The sequence below is a fragment of the Mustela putorius genome, unplaced genomic scaffold, assembly GCF_011764305.1.
Source record: "Mustela putorius furo isolate JIRA1106 unplaced genomic scaffold, ASM1176430v1.1 tig00003853_pilon_pilon_pilon, whole genome shotgun sequence".
Lineage (NCBI taxonomy): Eukaryota > Metazoa > Chordata > Mammalia > Carnivora > Mustelidae > Mustela > Mustela putorius.
The window spans coordinates 14,561,801-14,581,331 of NW_025422005.1; the positions used below are offsets into that span (position 1 = coordinate 14,561,801).

Consider the following 19,531-nt stretch of genomic DNA (forward strand, 5'->3'; position numbering starts at 1 on the left):
TAAAGTCAACTAAGCAGGCTCCCAAAGTCATTCATGCAGGAGTCTCATAAACAACATTCTTTAGCCTGCCTGTGTGGGTGCAGGTCGGGGTGGTAGGTTACGCAGGACAAATCACAGAAACCTCCATCCATATAGTGCAGTGCGCAAGGACTCAACAATCGGGGCAACGTGAACTTTCATCTCAGCTCTGACACCGCATGTGACGACAGACTGTCACCTTGCTTTCCTTGCCTCAGTTTCCTTATCCATAAAAATGGCATCCTGTGCGAAAATGAAATGAATTAACAGATGTAAAGAGTATGGCGCGACGGGCAATGGTCCATCAATATCAGTTTCCTTTCTCAATTTCTCGATTTCGCCCAGGAGCAGAGATGTCCACACTCGAAACCCTTAAACCCTCCACGCCGGGTTCAAAGTGCGCAAGCGAGAAACTACCCGCCGCGCAGGTACGCGCACGGCGCCCCCTCGCGCCCAGCCGGGGAACCGCCGGAGCGGAGGCCCCGCCCCCCGGCGCCCGCGCCTGCGCAGAGGCACTGCCCCAAGTTTGTTGTGGTGCCGAGCGTCCCGGACGCCTGAGGGGGCTGGAGGGAATCGGGTCGCGGTGCCACCATGGCGGTGAGACAGGCGCTGGGCCGGGGCCTGCAGCTGGGTCGAGCGCTGCTGCTGCGCTTCACCGCCAAGCCGGGTCCGGGCTACGTCTGGGGGCGGCCCGAACGGCCGGGCCCCGCGGCGGGCTGGGGTCGCGGAGAACGCCGCGGTCAGGCCGCGGGACCCGGCGCGGAGTCGCGCAGGCTGGGGCTCGGGCTTCCCGACCGCTACCGCTTCTTCCGGCAGTCGGTGGCCGGGCTGGCGGCGCGGCTCCAGCGGCAGTTCGCGGTGCGGGCCCGGGCCGGCGCGGGCCCTTGCGGCCGGGCCGTCTTTCTGGCTTTCGGGCTGGGCCTGGGCCTCATCGAGGAGAAGCAAGCGGAGGGCCGGCGGGCGGTGTCGGCCTGTCAGGAGATCCAGGTGAGGGGCGGCCCGGGGCGGGGCGGGGCGGGGCTAGTGTGGGGGCGGGGAGGGGCGTGGCGGAGGCGGGGCTGGGAGTCCCCTGCTGCCTGGGACCGCGGGGCCAAGCTCTGCCTCTGTCCCAGCTGGAAATGCGTTGGACCTGAGCACTTGAGGTTCATTTGCAGTGGTACTGCTCTCCTGGTTTGGGGCCCGCACGTCCCATGTGCCCTTCCTCAAACGGCATGTTCTGGAGGTCATGCTGCGAATTTTAGTGCCCGCTGCAGCATAGCTGATGGCTTTGTGTAAATTTTCTAAAATGCAATGACAGTTAAATCATAACACTTCCTTTCCTGAGGTAGTTGTCATCCCCAGTCTATGGATGAGGAGAAGTACTCAGAGAGGTCAAGGAATTTTCTCGAAGCCGCACAGCTATTAGCAGTGCCCAAAGTCTGGCTCTGCAAAGCCTGTGCCTTTAACCTGAGCCTCCGCAGTTCAGCCGATTAGTGACGTAGCTGAAGCCAAAGTAAAAACTATGAACCACCGTAGCAAACATAAGGACTAACAGTTTTTAATGCGCCTGTATGAAGTTACCGGGAGTCACTGGGTATGGGGGAGGGGAGACTTTGTAAATGCCTAAAATAGCTCAAAGACCTGTTTCTGCTGAACCAAAATATGTATTAGACTTGTCCAGACCAACAGAACCAATAGCATGTGTGTGTTTATTTATTTATTTATTTATTTTAAAGATTCATTTTAAGGAATTGGCTCTGCCGTTGTGGAGGCTGGCAAATCCAAAATCTGCTGGGTAGTCCGGCAGGCTGGAGACCCAGGAAAAGCCATTCTTGGGGTTCAGGTCTGAAGGCCATCTGCTGGTCGAATTCCAATTTCTTCCCGGGAGGTCAGTGTTCTGGGGTCTGAAACCGCCCACGGAGTTAGCAGAGGGCCTGGGTTGTACAGCATAGGGCTGAGGTCAGGGAAGATGGGGTGACTTGCCCAAGGACACAGCTCGTTAAGGACTGGGCAGTGTCTCCCATGTTTCCTGGTTTCCAGCCCTTGTTCCAGTTCTTACTCATCACCAGAGTGTCTCATGTTTGAGCTCTGGCCAGTCTGGGCGACAGGTGACATCTGGTCTAGTCCCCAGCTGCTGTCCTTGTCAGCAGTAGATGTAGCTGTGGAAAACAGTATGGCAGCTCCCCCCAAAATTAAAAATAGAATTATCGTTTGACTCAGGAGTTCCACTTTTGGTTATATGCCCCCAAAGAACTGAAAGCAGGGACATGAGCAGAAGTTTCTAGACCCATGTTTATAGCAGCATTATTCACAATCATCAGGAGAACCCAGATGTCCATGGGCGGACGGATCAACATAGATGAAATTTTGAGGACATTATGCTAAGTAAAATAAGCCAGTCATGAGAAGAGAGAGATTGAGGTACTTAGAGTAGTCAGGTTCACAGAACAGAAAGTGGAATGGTGGCTACCAGGCACTGGAGGGAGGAGGGAGTGGGCAGTTAGTGTTTAATGTGTATGGAGTTTCAGATTTGCCAGACGAAGATGGAGGTAGATGGTGGCGATTGGTTGCACAACAGTGTGAATGTGCTTAGTGCCATTGAACTATACGTTTAAAAATGACTTAAATAGGGGCACCTGGGTGGTTCAGTGGATTAAGCCTCTGCCTTCGGCTCAGGTCATGATCTCAGGGTCCTGGGATCGAGCCCCGCATTGGGCTGTCTGCTCAGCGGGGAGCCTGCTTCCCCCTCTCTCTCTGTCTGCCTCTCTGCCTACTTGTGATCTCTCTGTCTGTCAAATTAAAAAAAAAAATCTTAATTAAAAAAAAAACAATTTTTAAAAGATGACTTAAATAGTCATTTTTATTTTATGTATATTTTAACACAATTCGTAAAAATAATTTTAAACCCTGTACGTGAATGTTCATAGCCACAATATTCGTAATAGCAAAATATTAAAAACCCAAACCTCCTTCAGCAGGTGAATTGTTAAACTGGTACGTCTATACATAAATATTAAGCAATAACCAAGAATCAACTATCAGTACAGGTAACAACCTAAATTAACCTCAAGAGTATTAGGCCTAGTGAAAAAAGTCAGTCCCCAAAGGGTACATACTGTGTGATTCCATTTCTGTAACATTCTTAAAATGAGAAAACTGTACAGATAACAGATGAGTGTTGCCAGAGGACAGGGGTGGGTTAGGGATAGGGGTTCTTCTGCAGTGATGGCACAGTTCTGGATCCTGATTGTGGTTGTGGTGGTGATTACACAAATCTGTACATGGGATCATTTGCATAGAGCTGGCGGTCCTAGCAAGATGGAGGCACCCAGGGCAGGATCGGAGCAGGCTGAGAGAGGACTGGGGAGAGGTTGAAAGAAGAGTTCGGGGGCTTTAAGAGACTGCTCAGCTCACCGCACGCCACAGCATCTCTGGGCTACGCTCACTGAACGCCGGCAGTGCCCTGAGTCCCACCGTGTTCTCCCTTACCAGTTTATTGACTCGGCTCCAAATTCAGCTTTCTTGTTTGCTCTGTGAAAATGGACCTGGGCCTTTGAAATGTTTTCCTTTGCTAAGTGACAGGGTAAGATTTGTCAGTAGAGGGTCCAGGAGAGATGGCAGGAGGAAGGGCTTTTGCTTCCTGGTTCCTCACCTGTGTGCTTGCTCTGCAGCCTTTGGGCCCTTGCATTGCCTGCGGCCTCCCCAGCATGTGGCTTCTGAAGTGCCGGGTGGTCAGCAGCTCCCCCCACCCCACACCCACACCCACAGTGCCTCCCTGCGAATGACTCTCCACCGCACCCTAGAAGGGGGATTTCCAGTCAATGCCAAGGCACCTTACCAGTGAATCTCTTATTTCTGTTTGCTGTTAAAGTCAATTTATTATTATTTTTTTAATATTTATTTGAGAGAGAAAGAGGGCATACACAAGCTGGGGAGCAGCAGGCAGAGGGAGAAGCATGCGCCCCTGCTGAGCAAGGAGCCCGGGACTCTGGAATCATGACCCAAGCCAAAGGCAGATGGTTAACCAACTAAACCATCCAGGCGCCCCCCAGTTAATTAATTATATTAAATGTCACATATTTTTTTAAAAAGTTGCATAGGGCGCCTGGGTGGCTCAGTTGGTTGAGCGACTGCCTTCAGCTCAGGTCATGATCCTGGACTTCCAGGATCGAGTCCCGCATCAGGCTCCCAGCTCCTTGGGGAGTCTGCTTCTCCCTCTGACCTTCTCCTCTCTCATGCTCTCTCTCACTCATTCTCTCTCAAATAAATAAATAAAAATCTTAAAAAATAAAAAGTTGCATAGAGCTGCACACACACACGAATGAATGCAGGTTTTAAAAGATGGTAAAAACCGAGTAAGGTCTCTAGTTGATAGCAGTGTGAGGAAACTAGGCGAAGGGACACAGGACATTTTGTGCAGATTTTTTTTTTTTGCAACTTCTTGTGAGTCTAAATTATTTCAAAATTAAAACTTAAAAATTAGGGGCATCCTGTGTAGCCCAGTGGTTTAAGCCTCTGCCTTCAGCTCAGGTCATGATCTCAGGGTCCTGGGATGGAGCCCTGCATCAGGCTCTCTGCTCAGCAGGGAGCCTGCTTCCCCCTCTCTCTCTGCCTGCCTCTCTGCCTACTTGTGATATCTCTGTGACAAATGAATAAATAAAATCTTTAAAAAATATATATCTCATTCTCAAAGCCATGGTTGATAAAGGATTACCGTACAGAACACTGCTTCCACTCCATGGAGTTTAAAAACTATTTGGCAAGGCAAGATAGACTGACTCTCTTTTTTCCTTTTTTTTTTCTTAAGTTAAAAGTTCTCCCACAAGGTGTATTAGCTTATAGGTACCCAGTGCTGTAGGAATCCTCCAGGTCAGGTTGCTGTGGGCTGGGCTGTCCCTTCTGGTTCTAGAGGAGGGAGGAGCTTCAGGTGGGACTTGATGGGTGAGTAGGGAGCCAGGCCGAACCCCTTCACAGAAACAGGTTTGGAGAGAGGCGCATGAAGGCGAGTATGGGCAGTGCACAGTAGAGCCCAGTGAGCTTCCACAAATAGGAAGCACTAGGCCAAGGTACTGGAGAAAAGGTGTTTGAGTGGAAGAGTGACCTGTGAACATGAACTGGTAACCAAAGGGTTAGTGGCACTAATAAACACAGCTGCAGTTTTTACCCAGGCTTTCTCCACTTGCTGTGAAGTACTCCTGACTCTCCTCCCCCAGGGAGGCAGATTTGAGCCTTCTCCCCACTCCCCCCGCACCCCCACCCCCGCCTTATTTGGTGACCTCTCAAAAAAAAAAAAAAAAAAAAAAAAACCCTTACCTTGCTGTCTCTGTGATTTTGCTGCAAGTCAGCAGGAGTTATACCCCAGCTAGTGTGGGGAATGTGGTGACCTAGGCTCTTTGTCCTAGGGACTGTCCCCAGAGTCAGCCGTGGGCACCTAATTTAACTCTTGCAGCAAGGAACCAGTTTTTTATTTCAGTTTGGACACGTGTCTCTAAGTGAGTATTTCGTGTGCAAGACCCTGTGAGCTTCTCTCCTCTTCCTGGTGGGTTGCCTCCAACTAGGGGGACTGCTGTGGATCTCGGAGCCACAGCCTGCTCGTCTGAGAGTTGACTAGGGAGCCCTTCCTTTCAGTGGTGAAACCCCGGCTTTAGGGGAGGAACCCGTGTTCACAGAGGCACTCATGACTCCATTTGGTTTCTCTGTTGCTGCAGGTTTTGGTATCTTTGGACAACACCAGCCATGTTCTAATTGGAAAATGGAAAGTGAATTTGATTCCCCAGTGCAGCCCAAACTTGGGCAATCTTTGTTTTGTAACACTGCTGATCATAATATTCATTAGACTGGAGAAAAATCCCCAATTAATGGAGCCATAAATCATATGTTTGGAAATTGGGCCTTTAAGATTTTGTTCGCATCTCGTTTGTGTATTTGTCCATGTATGCACGTTGTAAACGTGAGATTTTTTTTTCTCTACCTCTGGATGATGTTGCCAAAATTAATTTGTAGAAGAGCTCAATTTAGTTGGTGTAAAGGCAAGTGGTTGTAAGAATTGGGCATTCTGGGGGTACCTGGGTGGCTCATTTGGTTTAGCATCTGCTTTCAGCACAGGTCAGATCTCGGGGTCCAGGAATGGAGCCCTGTTTCAGTCTCCCCTGCTCAGCGGGGAGTCTGCTTCTTCCTCTCCCTCTGTGCTCTCTCTCTCTCTCAATTAAATAAAATTCTAAAAAAAAAAAAAAAAAAAAAAAAAAAAAAGAATTTGACATTCTGATACCAAGAAAAATACTTTAAAGTTCATGTGATCTGGGAAAACATTCAATATTAAAGATAATTTAAGGTTGTTGGCTTAATTACAATGGACATGTTTTTAAAGTTTCTAGTAGTAGAGGTAGAACTTTTGTTCTGCCTGTATTTACTGAAAGATAGGTTCGTGTTACAAAGTATTATGAATAATATAAACATAATTACTGAAAGGATATATAGGTTAGTTTTGGCTTCTTTTAGGAGAAACAGCCCTGTATGCAAGGGAAGTGTGACCGATTATTTAAAGAGGGAAAACTTAGGACAAAACCTGAATATTAGAAGAAAAGCTGTAGAAGGTCTGTGAGAAGGGAGTCTTTGGAAGGAAATTTTGTGCATGGTTGGGACCAAGATTATGGAGAGTAGTCAAGAAGTTTATTCCGGAGTGATCGACAGCTGGGGAGAAGACAGGTGGTTAAGGGAACAGAATCAGGCAAAGGTCGAGCAGTGACACAACATCAGCAGAAGCCTCGGCCCATTCTCTGAGGAGTTCCAAAAGCTGGATTACCATCCAGAATTGGATTTTATGTACTCCTGTTGAACAGTCATTGGTTGAGACCACCTGGGAAGAGGGCATGACCTCAGCAAGGCAGCTGTCTTCAGTCAGGGCCTTCTCTAGTGACCACCGAGAGCTGAGGACTATTGGCTACATTCCCACAACTGAAGGTCCTTCGTTCCTGCTGGGGGTTCTGGCCAGCACATCCCAGCACCCACCACAAAGGCTCAGGTCCATGCAGCACCCCGGCTGGCTCTGTCTCAGTGTACATCAACACGGGCCATGACAGGGAAGGACAGCAGAGGGACTGCATACATTTTTAATTTTAATTTTTATTTTTTTAAAGATTTTATTTATTTGACAGAGATCACAAGTAGGTAGAAAGGCAGGCAGAGAGAGGAGGAAGCAGGCTCCCTGCTGAGCAGAGTCAGATGTGATGTGGGCTCGATCCCAGGACCTGAGATCATGACCTGAGCTGAGGGCAGAGGCTTTAACCCACTGAGCCACCCAGGAGCCCTGGGACTGCGTACATTTTTTTAAAAAATTCATCTTGTTAGAATGAATTAGTTTTACTCTCAGAAGTACATCAGTACAAGATTAGAATTTGGTTTTCCTATTAAAATGACCATTTTCTTAGTTATTAGACTACTCGTAATAAGAAATTAAAATAAACAAAGGCTTTTTTCTTTATCTTTAGTCTTCCTAGAAGAAAAGTTTCCATGTTTTGTCTCCATTAGGTCTTTGATTACTTCACAGTTGAGTCTTAATATTAAAAGAGTAAGTTTTGCTCTATAGAGAGCTCTCTTTGCCTTTAGAATCTTATTGCCACCTTGGTTAAGTAGATAATTAAGTATTAAGCTTTGTAATGATCTGTAATCGTATTTAGGCATGTGCTGTAAAACCTTATGATATTTTTGACCAAATTCCCAAGATTCCGCTTCTAAATGAAATCTTTTTTATTAACAAGGCTTGTTTGTTTGGTATCTTACGTGGAAAGCATTGTCAAACAAGTGGTGACAAACCTTAGATTATGTTATGTGGGCGAATAGGATAATTATTCCAGAAATTATATAAAATTCCCAAGGTTTTGCTATGTCCTGGTATAATATCATCACTTACTCTTTTTTTTTTTTAAAGATTTATTTATTTATTTATTTGACAGACAGAGATCACAAGTAGGCAGAGAGGCAGGCGGGTGTTGGGGGAGGGAAGCAGGCTCCCTGAGGAGTGGAGAGCCCGATGTGGGGCTTGATCCCAAAACCCTGGGTCCATGACCCAAGCCGAAGGCAGAGACTTTAACCCACTGAGCCACCCAGGCGCCCCATTATCACTTATTCTAATTATTGAAGTTTTGTGTGTCACAGAAAAACCATGGCCATTTTTAGTCCTTTGTCATTTACAGTCATTGTTTTAGTCTGATGCTGTTACAGATATGTTTCAGCTTCAAAGAAATTTGTGGAAAGGACTTTTGACAAGTACAGGTCTCTGATACCTTTAAGATTGTAAAACCAAACTGAGTAAGAATTTTAGGAACTAACAGGAAAACTGCATTCAAGCAGAACAAGAATTAGTAAAGTGGGACTGAATAAACTGAGGAAGATGATTACTCTTGTTTGAAATGTTGCTGGTTCTCTAATGTTTGCTTTTTCAGACTTAAGGAAACTGTTTTTCTCCTAAGCTGTTGACTTGCAGAAATTTGGTAAAATATTCCTTTGTAGACAAATATGAAACATTTATCTTTTTCTCCCCACCTAATCCCTCCAGATTCAGAAACTCTCACTGAGCATTTTTATATATTCATGGCATTATATTTATTTGCATAAGTACAGTAAGAATCTGTTCTTATGATAGGACACGATTGGATTCATTGGTTTTATTATCAAGGCTTTGACTGGAATATTCACTTTGAGGGTGACATGCATAGACTCTGATATGACCAGGCAACTTTAAGGAACTAAGATTGATTTTATGGAGCCAGTGAAGCCCCTTGGAAAAATCAGCCTACGACCTTGCTTATAGGGTTCCCAGCAGCCTTTCTGGGTGAATTAAGATCACTTCCTGCAGGTGCAGAAACCTCGGGTTATTTGGGGGACCTCAAGAAGAGAGGATTTTACCCAAATCTATCGGTATTGCAGGCAGAGTCTGATGGCAGATATTTGGCTTGGCTTCTTAGCCTTTAGAGACTATTAAAAGTCAGTCTGAAATTCCTTATGGGAAGTTCTGGCAAAGCAGATTTTCTGTTTAAAAATAAAGCAAATCCTGTATGGCCAATCACTGTTTATTCTTGCAGCACTTATGTAAATAAATAGGCCAAGGTTATTGTTAAAACTAGAGTCTTAGGGACGCCTGGGTGGCTCAGTTGGTTAAGCAGCTGCCTTCGGCTCAGGTCATGATCCCAGCGTGCTGGGATCGAGTCCCACATCAGGCTCCTTGCTTGGCGGGGAGCCTGCTTCTCCCTCTGCCTCTGCCTGTCATTCTGTCTGCCTGTGCTCGCTCTCTCTCCCCCTCTCTCTCTGATAAATAAATAAAATCTTTAAAAAAAAAAAAAACTAGAGTCTTAATTTGGCTATCTTGAGTGGAAATGAGGGTGATTTTAGAAAGAGAAACCACACATTTATGGAAGTTAAAGGAACTGTCTTTGGGTGTTTGTTGTTTGCCTCTAAAACTAGGATGGATCCTGAATTCTGGTTTCCTCTAGTATCTGGTTATGATTCTCCAAACTAAGCTTTCCAATTTTCTCCCATTCCCTAAAAATGCCCTTTCTTCTGAAACCCTGCGCACTAAAGCTAGACACCTTGAGGTGGACTTCAGATGTTTTAGTATTACTAGAGCTGTTTTGGAACCTAAGGAGGCAGATATTGTCCGCTGCCAAGGACACCAAAAATGGGACTGCTTGATTGCCCATGGAATGACCGGGCAGATCAAGGTGCCAGGCTGGCGGCCCACACAAAGACTCCAAAACCTTTTACGGTGGCTTTAGTGGTGGACACAGACTTAGCCAAACAGCAGCCCTAGATCTCCTCTGAAGGTCCGAGAAGAGCTGCCCGAGAACCATCCCGTAGCTGCCCGCCAACGCCTGCACAGAGAGCTGTCTCTGTGATCAGAAGCCTCCAGGGTTGTGTGGGGAGCTTGACAGACAAGGCGTGCCAGCCGCAGCAGGGAGACGTTTTGACCTCTTAACTAACGCAGGTTCCATGCTCAGCGGTCTCTGATTGCAGTGAAGGCACAGAGTTTGAGAAAAAATTATTCTGAATGATGGGAGAGAAAGGGAACTTGGCCTAAGCCCCGGATGAGCAGTGAAGACCATGCCTGGCTCTGCCTGTCCCCTCCCCCCCCCCCCCGCCCTTCACTTGGGCCTTACTAGGCATCCTGGCTCATGGTGCGTGTTTTGTTCCTCACAGGCAATTTTTACCCAGAAAAACAAGCTGCTGCCTGACCCTCTGGACACCCGACGCTGGCAGGGCTTCCGGCTGGAGGAGTATCTGATAGGGCAATCCATTGGCAAGGGGTGCAGCGCTGCTGTGTATGAAGCCACCATGCCTGTGCTGCCCCAGAGCCTGGAGGTGGTGAAGAGCGTCAGGCCTCTTCCAGACAGAGACCCAGATGTCATTCCACGAGAAGAGGAGCCAGCCTCACCCCCCGCCTTTCCCTTGGCCATCAAGATGATGTGGAATATCTCGGTAAGGAGGGGGCCTTTCATCTCTAACTTGGGCATTTCTCAAAACACCAGGGGTACCTGGGTGACTCAGTCAGTTAAGCGTCTGCCCTCTGCTCAGGTTGTGAACCGTGGGTTCTGGGATCAAGCCTCACATTGGGCTCCCTGCTCAGTGGGAGAGTCTGCTTCTCCCTTTGCTCCTCCCCCTGCTTGTGATCTCTCTCTCAAATAAATAAATTAAATCTTTAAAAAAAAAAAAAAAAAAAAGCCCCAATCTTGGTGGACCTGCCAGTGCTTTTTCCCAGGAGGCAGGCAGGCGGGCTCACCACAGCCCGGGCACCTGTATGTATGTTTAGGCTTCCTTGCCCACTCATGTAAGAGTTGGAAGCACTCTCAGATTGTCCTGTCTGCCAGTCACCTGAGGATCCGGTTAAAAGGCAGATTCTGGTCATCGGGCCTGGGGTGGAGGCTGGGATTCTGCCTTTCTAACCAGCTCTCACGTGATGCCACCCGGGTACCCCCAGGGAGTTTATCCTAACTTGAATATCAAAACCAATTCTGGAAGCGCCTGGCTGGCTCAGTCAGTGGAGCGTGCAACTCTCAATCTTGGGGTTGTGAGTTCAAGCCCCACATTGGTGTAGAGATTACTTAAAAATAAAATCTTTTTTAAAAACCTCAAATAATTCCAGGCAGTAGCTGTCTATCCAGATTGCATGGAGGACATGGACACGCTCAGGTGTGTGTAACTCCGAATTCATGACTGTGTTCCAGGCGGGCTCCTCCAGTGAGGCCATCTTTAGTACCATGAGCCAGGAGCTAGTCCCAGCTAGTCGAGTGGCCTTGGCCGGGGAGTATGGAGCGGTCACTTACAGGTAAGCACTCATCTGCCGACCAGACTGGCTGTGAGTTCTTAGCAAAATCCTCACCTGTGTACTCAGAGCGGTGTCCGGCGGACGTGTAATAGACGGTAAGTGATTCCAGTCTTGGCAGGGCCAGGAGCTTTAAAAAAATGCGGCCTGTTCCCCAAGAGTTGTGTGTGTGGCAGAGGAAACGACGAGTCGGGAGCAGAGGTCAGGGTAGGAAGTGCTAGAATCATGGACGCTCAGGTGCTGAGGGGAGCCCATTTGGAAAGGCCTCTCGAAGGGACCATCCGTGGTGCCTTTTGAAGATGAGTAAGCAGAGAACTAGCCAGGCCTTCTCGCTGGCAAAGAAGTAGCCAGAGTAGCCAGAGAGGCCTTCTCCACAGAGGGAAGAGGGGTGGGTGGCAGCCGGCGCTCCCAGCTCTGTAGCAGGCGGTGTGCTCGCTTTCCTGCTTGCAGACCCTGCGAAGAGCTGCGTCTTGGCTGCTTGGGTTATAGCCGCAGTGCTGTCAGAAGCCGGGGGCAGACACAGGGACTTGCGAGAGCACGCGGAAAGCCCCTCCCATGGTCTGGAAGGCTCCCGTGTGCCCGAGGGGCCATGCGGGCCAGCAGAAGCGGCTGCTTGATGGGCTTGGTGTGCTCTCCTCTCCTTAGTCCTTTGTAGGGAAGGACTGCTGCTTTTCCTCAGGCGGTTTTCCTCAGGCCGTTCTGTTGCTCACTTGGGCCTGCTGACGTCTGCGGCTGAGGCTGCACAGTCCTCCCACCTGAAGTGCCCCCTGTCGGCCTCCGGGCCCTTAGCCTGCTTTCTGTTTTTTCATAGCATTTCTCACCATCTGACCTTAAATCTTAGCTCTGTCTCTCCCGTTGTACTGTGAGCCCTCTGAGGGCAGGACTTTTCTATCCCTACAGCTCAGTAAATGTTCATCAAATGATTCCATGAATTTGAGAGAAGGTCTGTTACCTAAGGTACTGATGACGTCAGTGACTCAGACCCTGAGAGCTCTCTGGGCGTGTTTCTGTCCACCCTCTCTGCCCATCTAGGGATGTCAGGCTCAGCCCTTGTCATCTGCTCCTCCTGCCGGTCCCACCTGATCTCTGATCTTGTCCCGTTTACACCCTGTGCTCCACCAGACTGAATCCATACCGCCCTGGACAAACACACCAACTCCTGCATGCCTGTCTGCTATACAGTTAGCTCTCCTCGGGCGGCCCTCCCCGCAGCCTCCTGTCCCACTCCATGCGTCCATTCAAACACACCCACATGCACACGTACCTCCACCGCCACTCTGCCCTTGGGCTCCCACGACAACTGGGCTGAGCTTTCCCACTGTGACATGAACAGCCTTGAGCTGTGATCCCAATTCTCCCACTAGCCCCAGTGGCCGCAGGCTAGGAACAATGGTTTAACTCCCTTGATTACTTACAGAGCTGCTCTCAGATGGACTCAGGAGAAAGCAGTAGGCTGCACGTGGACAGACTCCACAGCTCCGGAACTGAGGCCGATCTTAAGACGGGAGCCGGCATCCTGCTCCCTTAGTGTTGGCTTCCTGTCTCTGGGCTTCAGCTCCATTCTCTGCTTTCTGCCACCCCAGTGTCCTTATTTCTTTTTTTAAATTGTTTTAAGATTCTATATATTTATCTATTTTTATCTATTTATCTATTATTTTAAGACTTTATCTATTTTATCTATATTGACAGAGAGCACAAGTAGGCAGAGAGGCAGAGAGAGGGGGGAAGCGGGCTCCCCGCTGAGCAGAGAGCTTGATGCGGGCCTCAGTCCCAGGACCCTGAGATCATGATCTGAGCCTAAGGCACAGGCCCAACCCACTGAGCCACCCAGGTGGCCCCCAGTGTCCTTATTTCTTACCCCACGTTCTTCGGTGTCTGTGTGCCTTTGGTTTCTACATCTCTGACTTCCCGTGGCCCCGGTCAGGCCTCATGGCATCCTTCACCTTCGGCTCCACTGCTGACTGCTTCGTTACTAGTTACTACCATGTTTTTTTCACTAGTGCGCCTCAAAAAGAGAAATGAACTGGCCCTCATCCCTTTGCCCACCAACCATTTGTGTCTCGGATGTGACTGCAGGCTCCTTGCCCCGAAGCTAGGAGCCCACCCTGTGAGAGTACTGGCTGAGGGGTGGGGCCCAGACCTAGCAGGCTGACTCACGCCATCCAGAACACAGCCACTGTGCCGCTGAGCAGGGCTGTGAGCGGGGGGCTCCCCGAGGGGGACAGGTGGGCAGGCAGGTGACTTCTGTACTATAAACTGCATCTGTGTCTGTTCATTCACTTAGCAAAGGTTTTGTGGGGTATTTTAAAAGATTTGAGAGAGAGAGAGAACGCATGAAAGAGCAGGGGGAGGGGTAGAGGCAGAGGGAGAGGAAGAAGCAGACACCCCGCTGAGTAGGGAGCCTGATGCGGGGCTCCATCCCAGAATCCCAGGATCATGACCTGAGCCGAAGGCAGATGCTTAACTAACTGAGCCACCCAGGTGCCCCTCAACAAAGGTTTGAGCTCATACTGCACTTTAAGGGTTATGCTCCTTAAAGTGCCATCAGAGAATCTGCCATCAGAGATTCTAGGTCCTTTATATAAGCATTAACCTTACAACTTAACGTTACTACCTTATTCCCTTTGGCAATTGAGACTGAGCCTAGAGAAGGAACCTGGCCAAAGGCTTACAGTAGCGGACCTAGAATTCAAACCATATAGTCATGATTCCAGTCTCTTAACCACTGTATTCTGCTGCATGGGATTGACAGATGGACAGATGGACCAACCAGGGGAGTCATCAGATGTGACAAGTCATATTTATGGGTTTATTTTTTCACTTTAACCCCAGGTTCTGTACCCAACACACAGCAGATCTACAGTACATATTTGATAAATTAAAAAATGGGTGAATGTCAGTATTTATCATAGCATGATTATCTTTCCAACCGGTTTGTCTGATACTGGATTCCTATATTTGTCCCATTTGGCCGAAATAGAAGGTCCAAGGGAGGTCCAAAGCAACTGGCCCCTCACCCCAACATCATCCGGGTCTTCCGTGCCTTCACCTCTTCTGTACCACTGCTGCCAGGCGCCCTGGTTGATTACCCCGATGTGCTGCCCCCACGCCTTCACCCCGAAGGCCTGGGCCACGGGCAGACGCTCTTCCTTGTTATGAAGAAGTAAGTAGGAGCTGGTCATGCCTCTGTGCACCTGGAGCCCCCGGGTGGCAAAGAGGGGGGCCCTCACCCATGCTGAAGGCATAGTATCTCAGAAGGCGGGGTTCCTTTGGGGTGACTTTTCATGAAAATGGAGTCTCCTCTTCATTCAGAACCTCGTTCTCACCAGTGTTTTTAGTCCATTCGACTCTTGCCCCTCTCTATGGCTTGCCTTACCAGTTGTGTAAAAACAGTTCTCCTCCCTAACCCCCTGCACCTCCTGGCACGGCTGTCACTGGTGTGAGGAAGGAGTATCTGTACCATTACTTCCGCCCCAGCTCTCCCTCCCTGACTTCAGGATAATGGGTGGTAACAATACTGGGGTCGGGGGGAAGAAGAACAAAAAACTCCAAGAAGAGGAAGGGCCATCATCCTAATAGTAAATAAGATGTTGGGGGGACCACTGATGTGCGACAGCCAGAGACCCTGTCACCCTGTCCACCAGCTACCCCTGTACGCTGCGCCAGTACCTTCGTGAGCACACCCCAAGCCCCCGCCTCGCCACCGTGATGATCTTGCAGCTGTTGGAGGCCGTGGATCATCTGGTTCAACAGGGTGTTGCGCACAGAGACTTAAAATCTGACAACATCCTCGTGGAGTTGGATGCAGGTGGGTCCTGGCCGCACCTTCCCAGATCTCCAGGGGCACCAGATTTCAGCTCTGCAGACACTTAGGACCCCCTTCAGTCCTTTCGGGTTTTATGCCCTACTATAAGTTGTGTCTTAATTTAGCTCTGTACCCAAGAGATGAGCAATCTTTCCTTCAAAATGGAGGCTTTCTTCTCTTTGTGGGGCTTTTGAAATGATGGTTAATAGTCCCCCAGTTCCTTCTGTTGCCCACTTACAGAACAAAAACCTCAGTGGCGGAAGTTTTCTCAAAGAAAAGAGAGGTAGATTTAGCTCAGCAGAACAAAGAATTTTCAGACAGTGGGAGCTGTCCGAATGTAAGCCCAGCGGCCCCTGGAAACAGTGAGCTCCCAGTTCCTCACACAGGAAGCACTGAAGTGGAGGCTGGTGGCCACTTAGCCTGTGAAGGACAGCCGGAGGGCGGGTACATTTTGAGCTGGAAGACTTGAAGTAACGGGCCATTAAATTGCTAGAGGAACTAGCTTCTTGAAGGAAGTCTGTGTGATTCCTTTTACAAATAACTAAACCCCAACATACCCATTTCTTAGGTTTGGACTTGGGGTTTCAAGTTCAATTTTAGTATATGTGCTGCCAAAGCAAGCACGGGGTTTCAAGTTCAGATCAAAGATCTTTGGGGCATCAGAGCTAAGCGCCATCTGCTGAGTAAACCGGGAGCAGCTCCTTCAGTCTTGGGACAGCTCCGATTACTTGATCAGTTACGTTGAGCCCAACTTTCATCTAGTTCTTTGCTTGAGAGCTTTGGTTTCCTAGGAGACATCTTTGGGCTCCTGTAGCCGGCCTCCCATTGAGTGCCCTGCTGAGTGGCCACCCAGCCGGGCCTCACTGGCCCGCACTCCTGGGCCGATGCCGTGTCCCTGTTAGCCCCTGACCCACGTCTTGGTGTCTGTGGTAGGGCACCTACGAAGGCCCCTCAGGAGAGAACCACTCACCTCTGCCTGTCCCCTCCCCAGACGGCTGCCCCTGGCTGGTGATCACAGACTTCGGTTGCTGCCTGGCTGACGAGCGCACCGGCCTGCAGCTGCCTTTCACCAGCTGGTATGTGGATCGGGGTGGAAACGGCTGCCTGATGGCTCCAGAGGTGAGTCTTGTGGAACGTGTCCTGTGCCCAGCAGACGTCTCCATCCTGTACCGCTGACCGAGAGGACGAGACTCGCTGCCTCATTACCCACCCGACACCTCGCTTTTCTGACCCTTAATTTGGCACAAGTCCCTTTCCCCTGTGTGTTAGTCTGGCCCTCCCTAATGTTTGCAGGAGATGTGTGTTTTGTCAGCATAAAGTAGGCAACCAAAGAAGATTCTTCTGGGTCTGAGCCACGACTCACTCAAATTCTGGGTTCCTTGGGACAGAGTTCAGATTAGCCCATGAGTCAGGTGCTATGTGTTAGAAATGCCAGCAGCGGGGCGCCTGGGTGGCTCAGTGGATTAAAGCCTCTGCCTTTGGCTCCAGTCATGATCTCAGGGTCCTAGGATCAAGCCCCGCATCAGGCTCTGCTCAGCGGGGAGCCTGCTTCCCTCTCACTCTCTGCCTACTTGTGATCTCTGTCAATCAAATAAATAAACTCTTAAAAAAAAAATACCAGCAACTCACCCGTTGCTTTCTAAACAGGTGTCTACCGCCTGCCCTGGACCCAAGGCTGTGATCGACTACAGCAAGGCTGATGCCTGGGCCGTTGGTGCACTTGCCTACGAAATCTTCGGGCTCTCTAATCCCTTTTATGGCCAGGGCGGGGCCCACCTTGAAAGCCGCAGTTACCAGGAGGCTCAGCTGCCCGAGCTGCCCAAGTCCGTGCCTCTGGATGCAAGACAGTTGGTGAGGTCACTGCTCCAGCGAGAGGCCGGCAAGGTGAGGCTGTCCCCAGGGTTTGCAGGGAGTGTGGAAGTTTATGTTCCAGAGTAAAGATCAGGTTTGGGCAAGACTGGAGTGACAGCTCCTCTTAGAAAGATAAAGGCCAAGTACAGGAGAACAAACTTTAGTATTATCACGAGTAGGGGAGCCGGCCACCAAATGCGAATTCCAGCATCGCAGCTCTTCTCTTCTTGGCTGTAGTGGCTTAAGTTACTTAGAAGATAATATTTTTAAGAAATATATAATGGAGTTGTAGTTTATACAACAGTTGACACCTAATGAGACAGATGTGAAGACCTCTCCCAAGAGCAGATTTCCAAAATCAATTAGGGAACTTACAGGCTAGAATATTTGAAGTCGTGATTGGGCACCGTAGGCCCAGTTCAGCTGGAGTGCCTCGTGGAAGGGCACAAAGGCAGATTGGGTTCAAGCTACTGTTCTGCCACTTCCTCCCACTGGGCAGCATGCTGTCAGGGCCACAGCCTGTGCTCACTGCTGCCAGTTACCGGCAAGGAGAGGACCCCTCACTCCAGAGAGTGCTAGGATCCAGGTGGTTTGTGGGCCTTCCTTGTTGGGGCGGCTGTTTCAACAATGCAGATTGCACAGGGCACGGGTAGGCCCCTGGAAAAGCCTGGAACAGGGGTAGAGAGCAGCCAGCAGGTGTCTGGTGAGTGAATGGTATTCTAGGAAGGAGAGACAAAGGGGTGAACAAGAATCTGGTTTTGGGGCCAGAGAAGGGAAGATTCTAAAATAAGAATTCGCTAACATATCAGGTGGTGGGTGGAATGCTTTGCCAACGATGTTCTAAGCTTCCGCTTCCCTGCCTGTTGCAGAGACCATCTGCCCGAGTAGCTGCTAACATACTTCATTTAAGCCTCTGGGGTGAACATACTCTAGCGCTGAGGAATCTGAAACTAGACAAGATGATCGGCTGGCTCCTCCAGCAGTCAGCCGCCACCCTGCTGGCCGACCGGCGCACAGAGAAGAGCTGCGTGGAGACCAAGATGAAGATGTTATTTCTGGCCAACCTGGAGTACGAGGCACTGTGCCAGGCAGCCCTGCTCCTCTGCTCCTGGAGAGCGGCCCCATGAGGGCTCCGCTCTAACTGGCGTATTACTAAAGAACTTAGCACTATCTGTGTGGTACTGGTCTGTGAGTGCTGCAGGGTGGGGTGGGCTCCCATGCGCGAGGGTGGGCGGCACGTGGAGGATGGCGCGGAGAGGCTGGTCAGCACTGGAGAAGGCCTCTGGTTTGGCAAATGGAAGGAAGAGCCAGTGGCGAAGTTCACGGTCTGCGGCCACTAACTCACCCTAGCTGTGCGATTTCAGGTGCATCGTGTAACCTGCATGAGGTTCTCTCACCTGTGCTGGGAGAAACTGGACTAGAGCGGAGCTGGAGAAGCTGGCAGACTTTCTACGGAGCGCCCATGTCACAGCTACTCCACTGTTGTTAGAGCACAAAAGCAGTTTGAAATACGTAAATATACCGAGATATGAATTCATGTGTCACTAAATACTCTTTTTAAAATTTGCTTCAACTATTTAAAAACATGAAAACCACTTTTGGCTTACAGGCCAAACTGGCCACACCATCATTTGTCAACCCGCAGTCTAGATGAATCCAAGGGGCCAAACTCTAAAAAGAAATGATAATCACTAGGCCCTCTGTATATTAGTACTAACAATGTGGTAAGATCTGAGTACAAATCCACAGGACTGAGTTCTCTGTAGCAGGTGAGGAGAGGGGCTGGTGTTAACTGTGGGCCAGAAGCCCTGCCTCCCTCACAGACCTCTGTGAAGTCCCTGGCTGAGCAGATCTCTTGGTGGAGGAGGTTCAGGCAAAGCAGGGGTTATTAGAACAGCATGGACTCTAGGAATGGACCCTGGCTGGTTTGAAAGTGGCAGCCAGGACCTCGGTCTGCATGTCTTCCGAGCTAAGTCAGAATCTGCCAGGTCAGTATCCGCAGGCATCAGGATGAGAAGACGCTCTAGCATCTTCTATCAAGGCCTGGAAAGCTCGGGGCGTCTCTGAGAAAGCACTTCTGCTGAGCTCCTCCAGCTACTGACTGACGCAAGTCTAACAGAGCTAGAAGTGATGATGAAGTGGAAATTGACAGTGTGTTGTTTTACTTGCTGATCTGCCTTTTGACTAGTGTTTCTTACAGGAATTGTGAAGAATTAAATGCACATTTACAACCGAAGAACACATATTTGCTTTGAATTGAATATGTGGCTTTAAGAGTGATTCTTACACCCTAATAAAAGACAAGAAAATTCTGTGAGATCAACAATGAGGAAGGGATTCCACATACAATTTTACACGTGCTTTTTAGAGACCCAACTACCGCCTAAAGCAAGGTGAACATACACGTCAGCTCAATAATCCTATTAGAAAGTCAAACACCTTGGTGTATTTAATTAACCATGTCCTCTCCCTCGAAGTTCTAGGATTTCATGCTTAAGGGAAATGCAGTCCTTGGTCAGCGACACAACTGAACCGCATCCCCACCACAGCAAAGCACACGGGTC

The 19,531-nt window shown here is 49.3% G+C and overlaps 1 protein-coding gene across 1 annotated transcript; it reads left to right on the plus strand.

Moving 5' to 3' along the window:
- The first annotated feature begins 519 nt into the window (after nucleotides 1-519).
- PINK1 (PTEN induced kinase 1) lies at nucleotides 520-19,203 on the plus strand. The gene is made up of 8 exons (XM_045063875.1): nucleotides 520-1,005; nucleotides 10,189-10,467; nucleotides 11,214-11,314; nucleotides 14,292-14,474; nucleotides 14,956-15,119; nucleotides 16,108-16,235; nucleotides 16,764-17,000; nucleotides 17,837-19,203. The coding sequence occupies exons 1-8, from the start codon at nucleotides 610-612 to the stop codon at nucleotides 18,092-18,094; spliced, it is 1,746 nt and encodes a 581-aa protein (XP_044919810.1). The 5' UTR covers nucleotides 520-609; the 3' UTR covers nucleotides 18,095-19,203.
- The last annotated feature ends 328 nt before the right edge of the window (nucleotides 19,204-19,531 follow it).

Bases quoted from the DNA above. Each gene is read 5' to 3' on its own strand.
- PINK1 (XM_045063875.1), top strand. From the start codon at position 610: ATGGCGGTGAGACAGGCGCTGGGCCGGGGCCTGCAGCTGGGTCGAGCG. The intron at 15,120-16,107 runs GTGGGTCCTGGC...TCCCCTCCCCAG, and splicing joins CCTCGTGGAGTTGGATGCAG to ACGGCTGCCCCTGGCTGGTG. The intron at 17,001-17,836 runs GTGAGGCTGTCC...TGCCTGTTGCAG, and splicing joins TCCAGCGAGAGGCCGGCAAG to AGACCATCTGCCCGAGTAGC.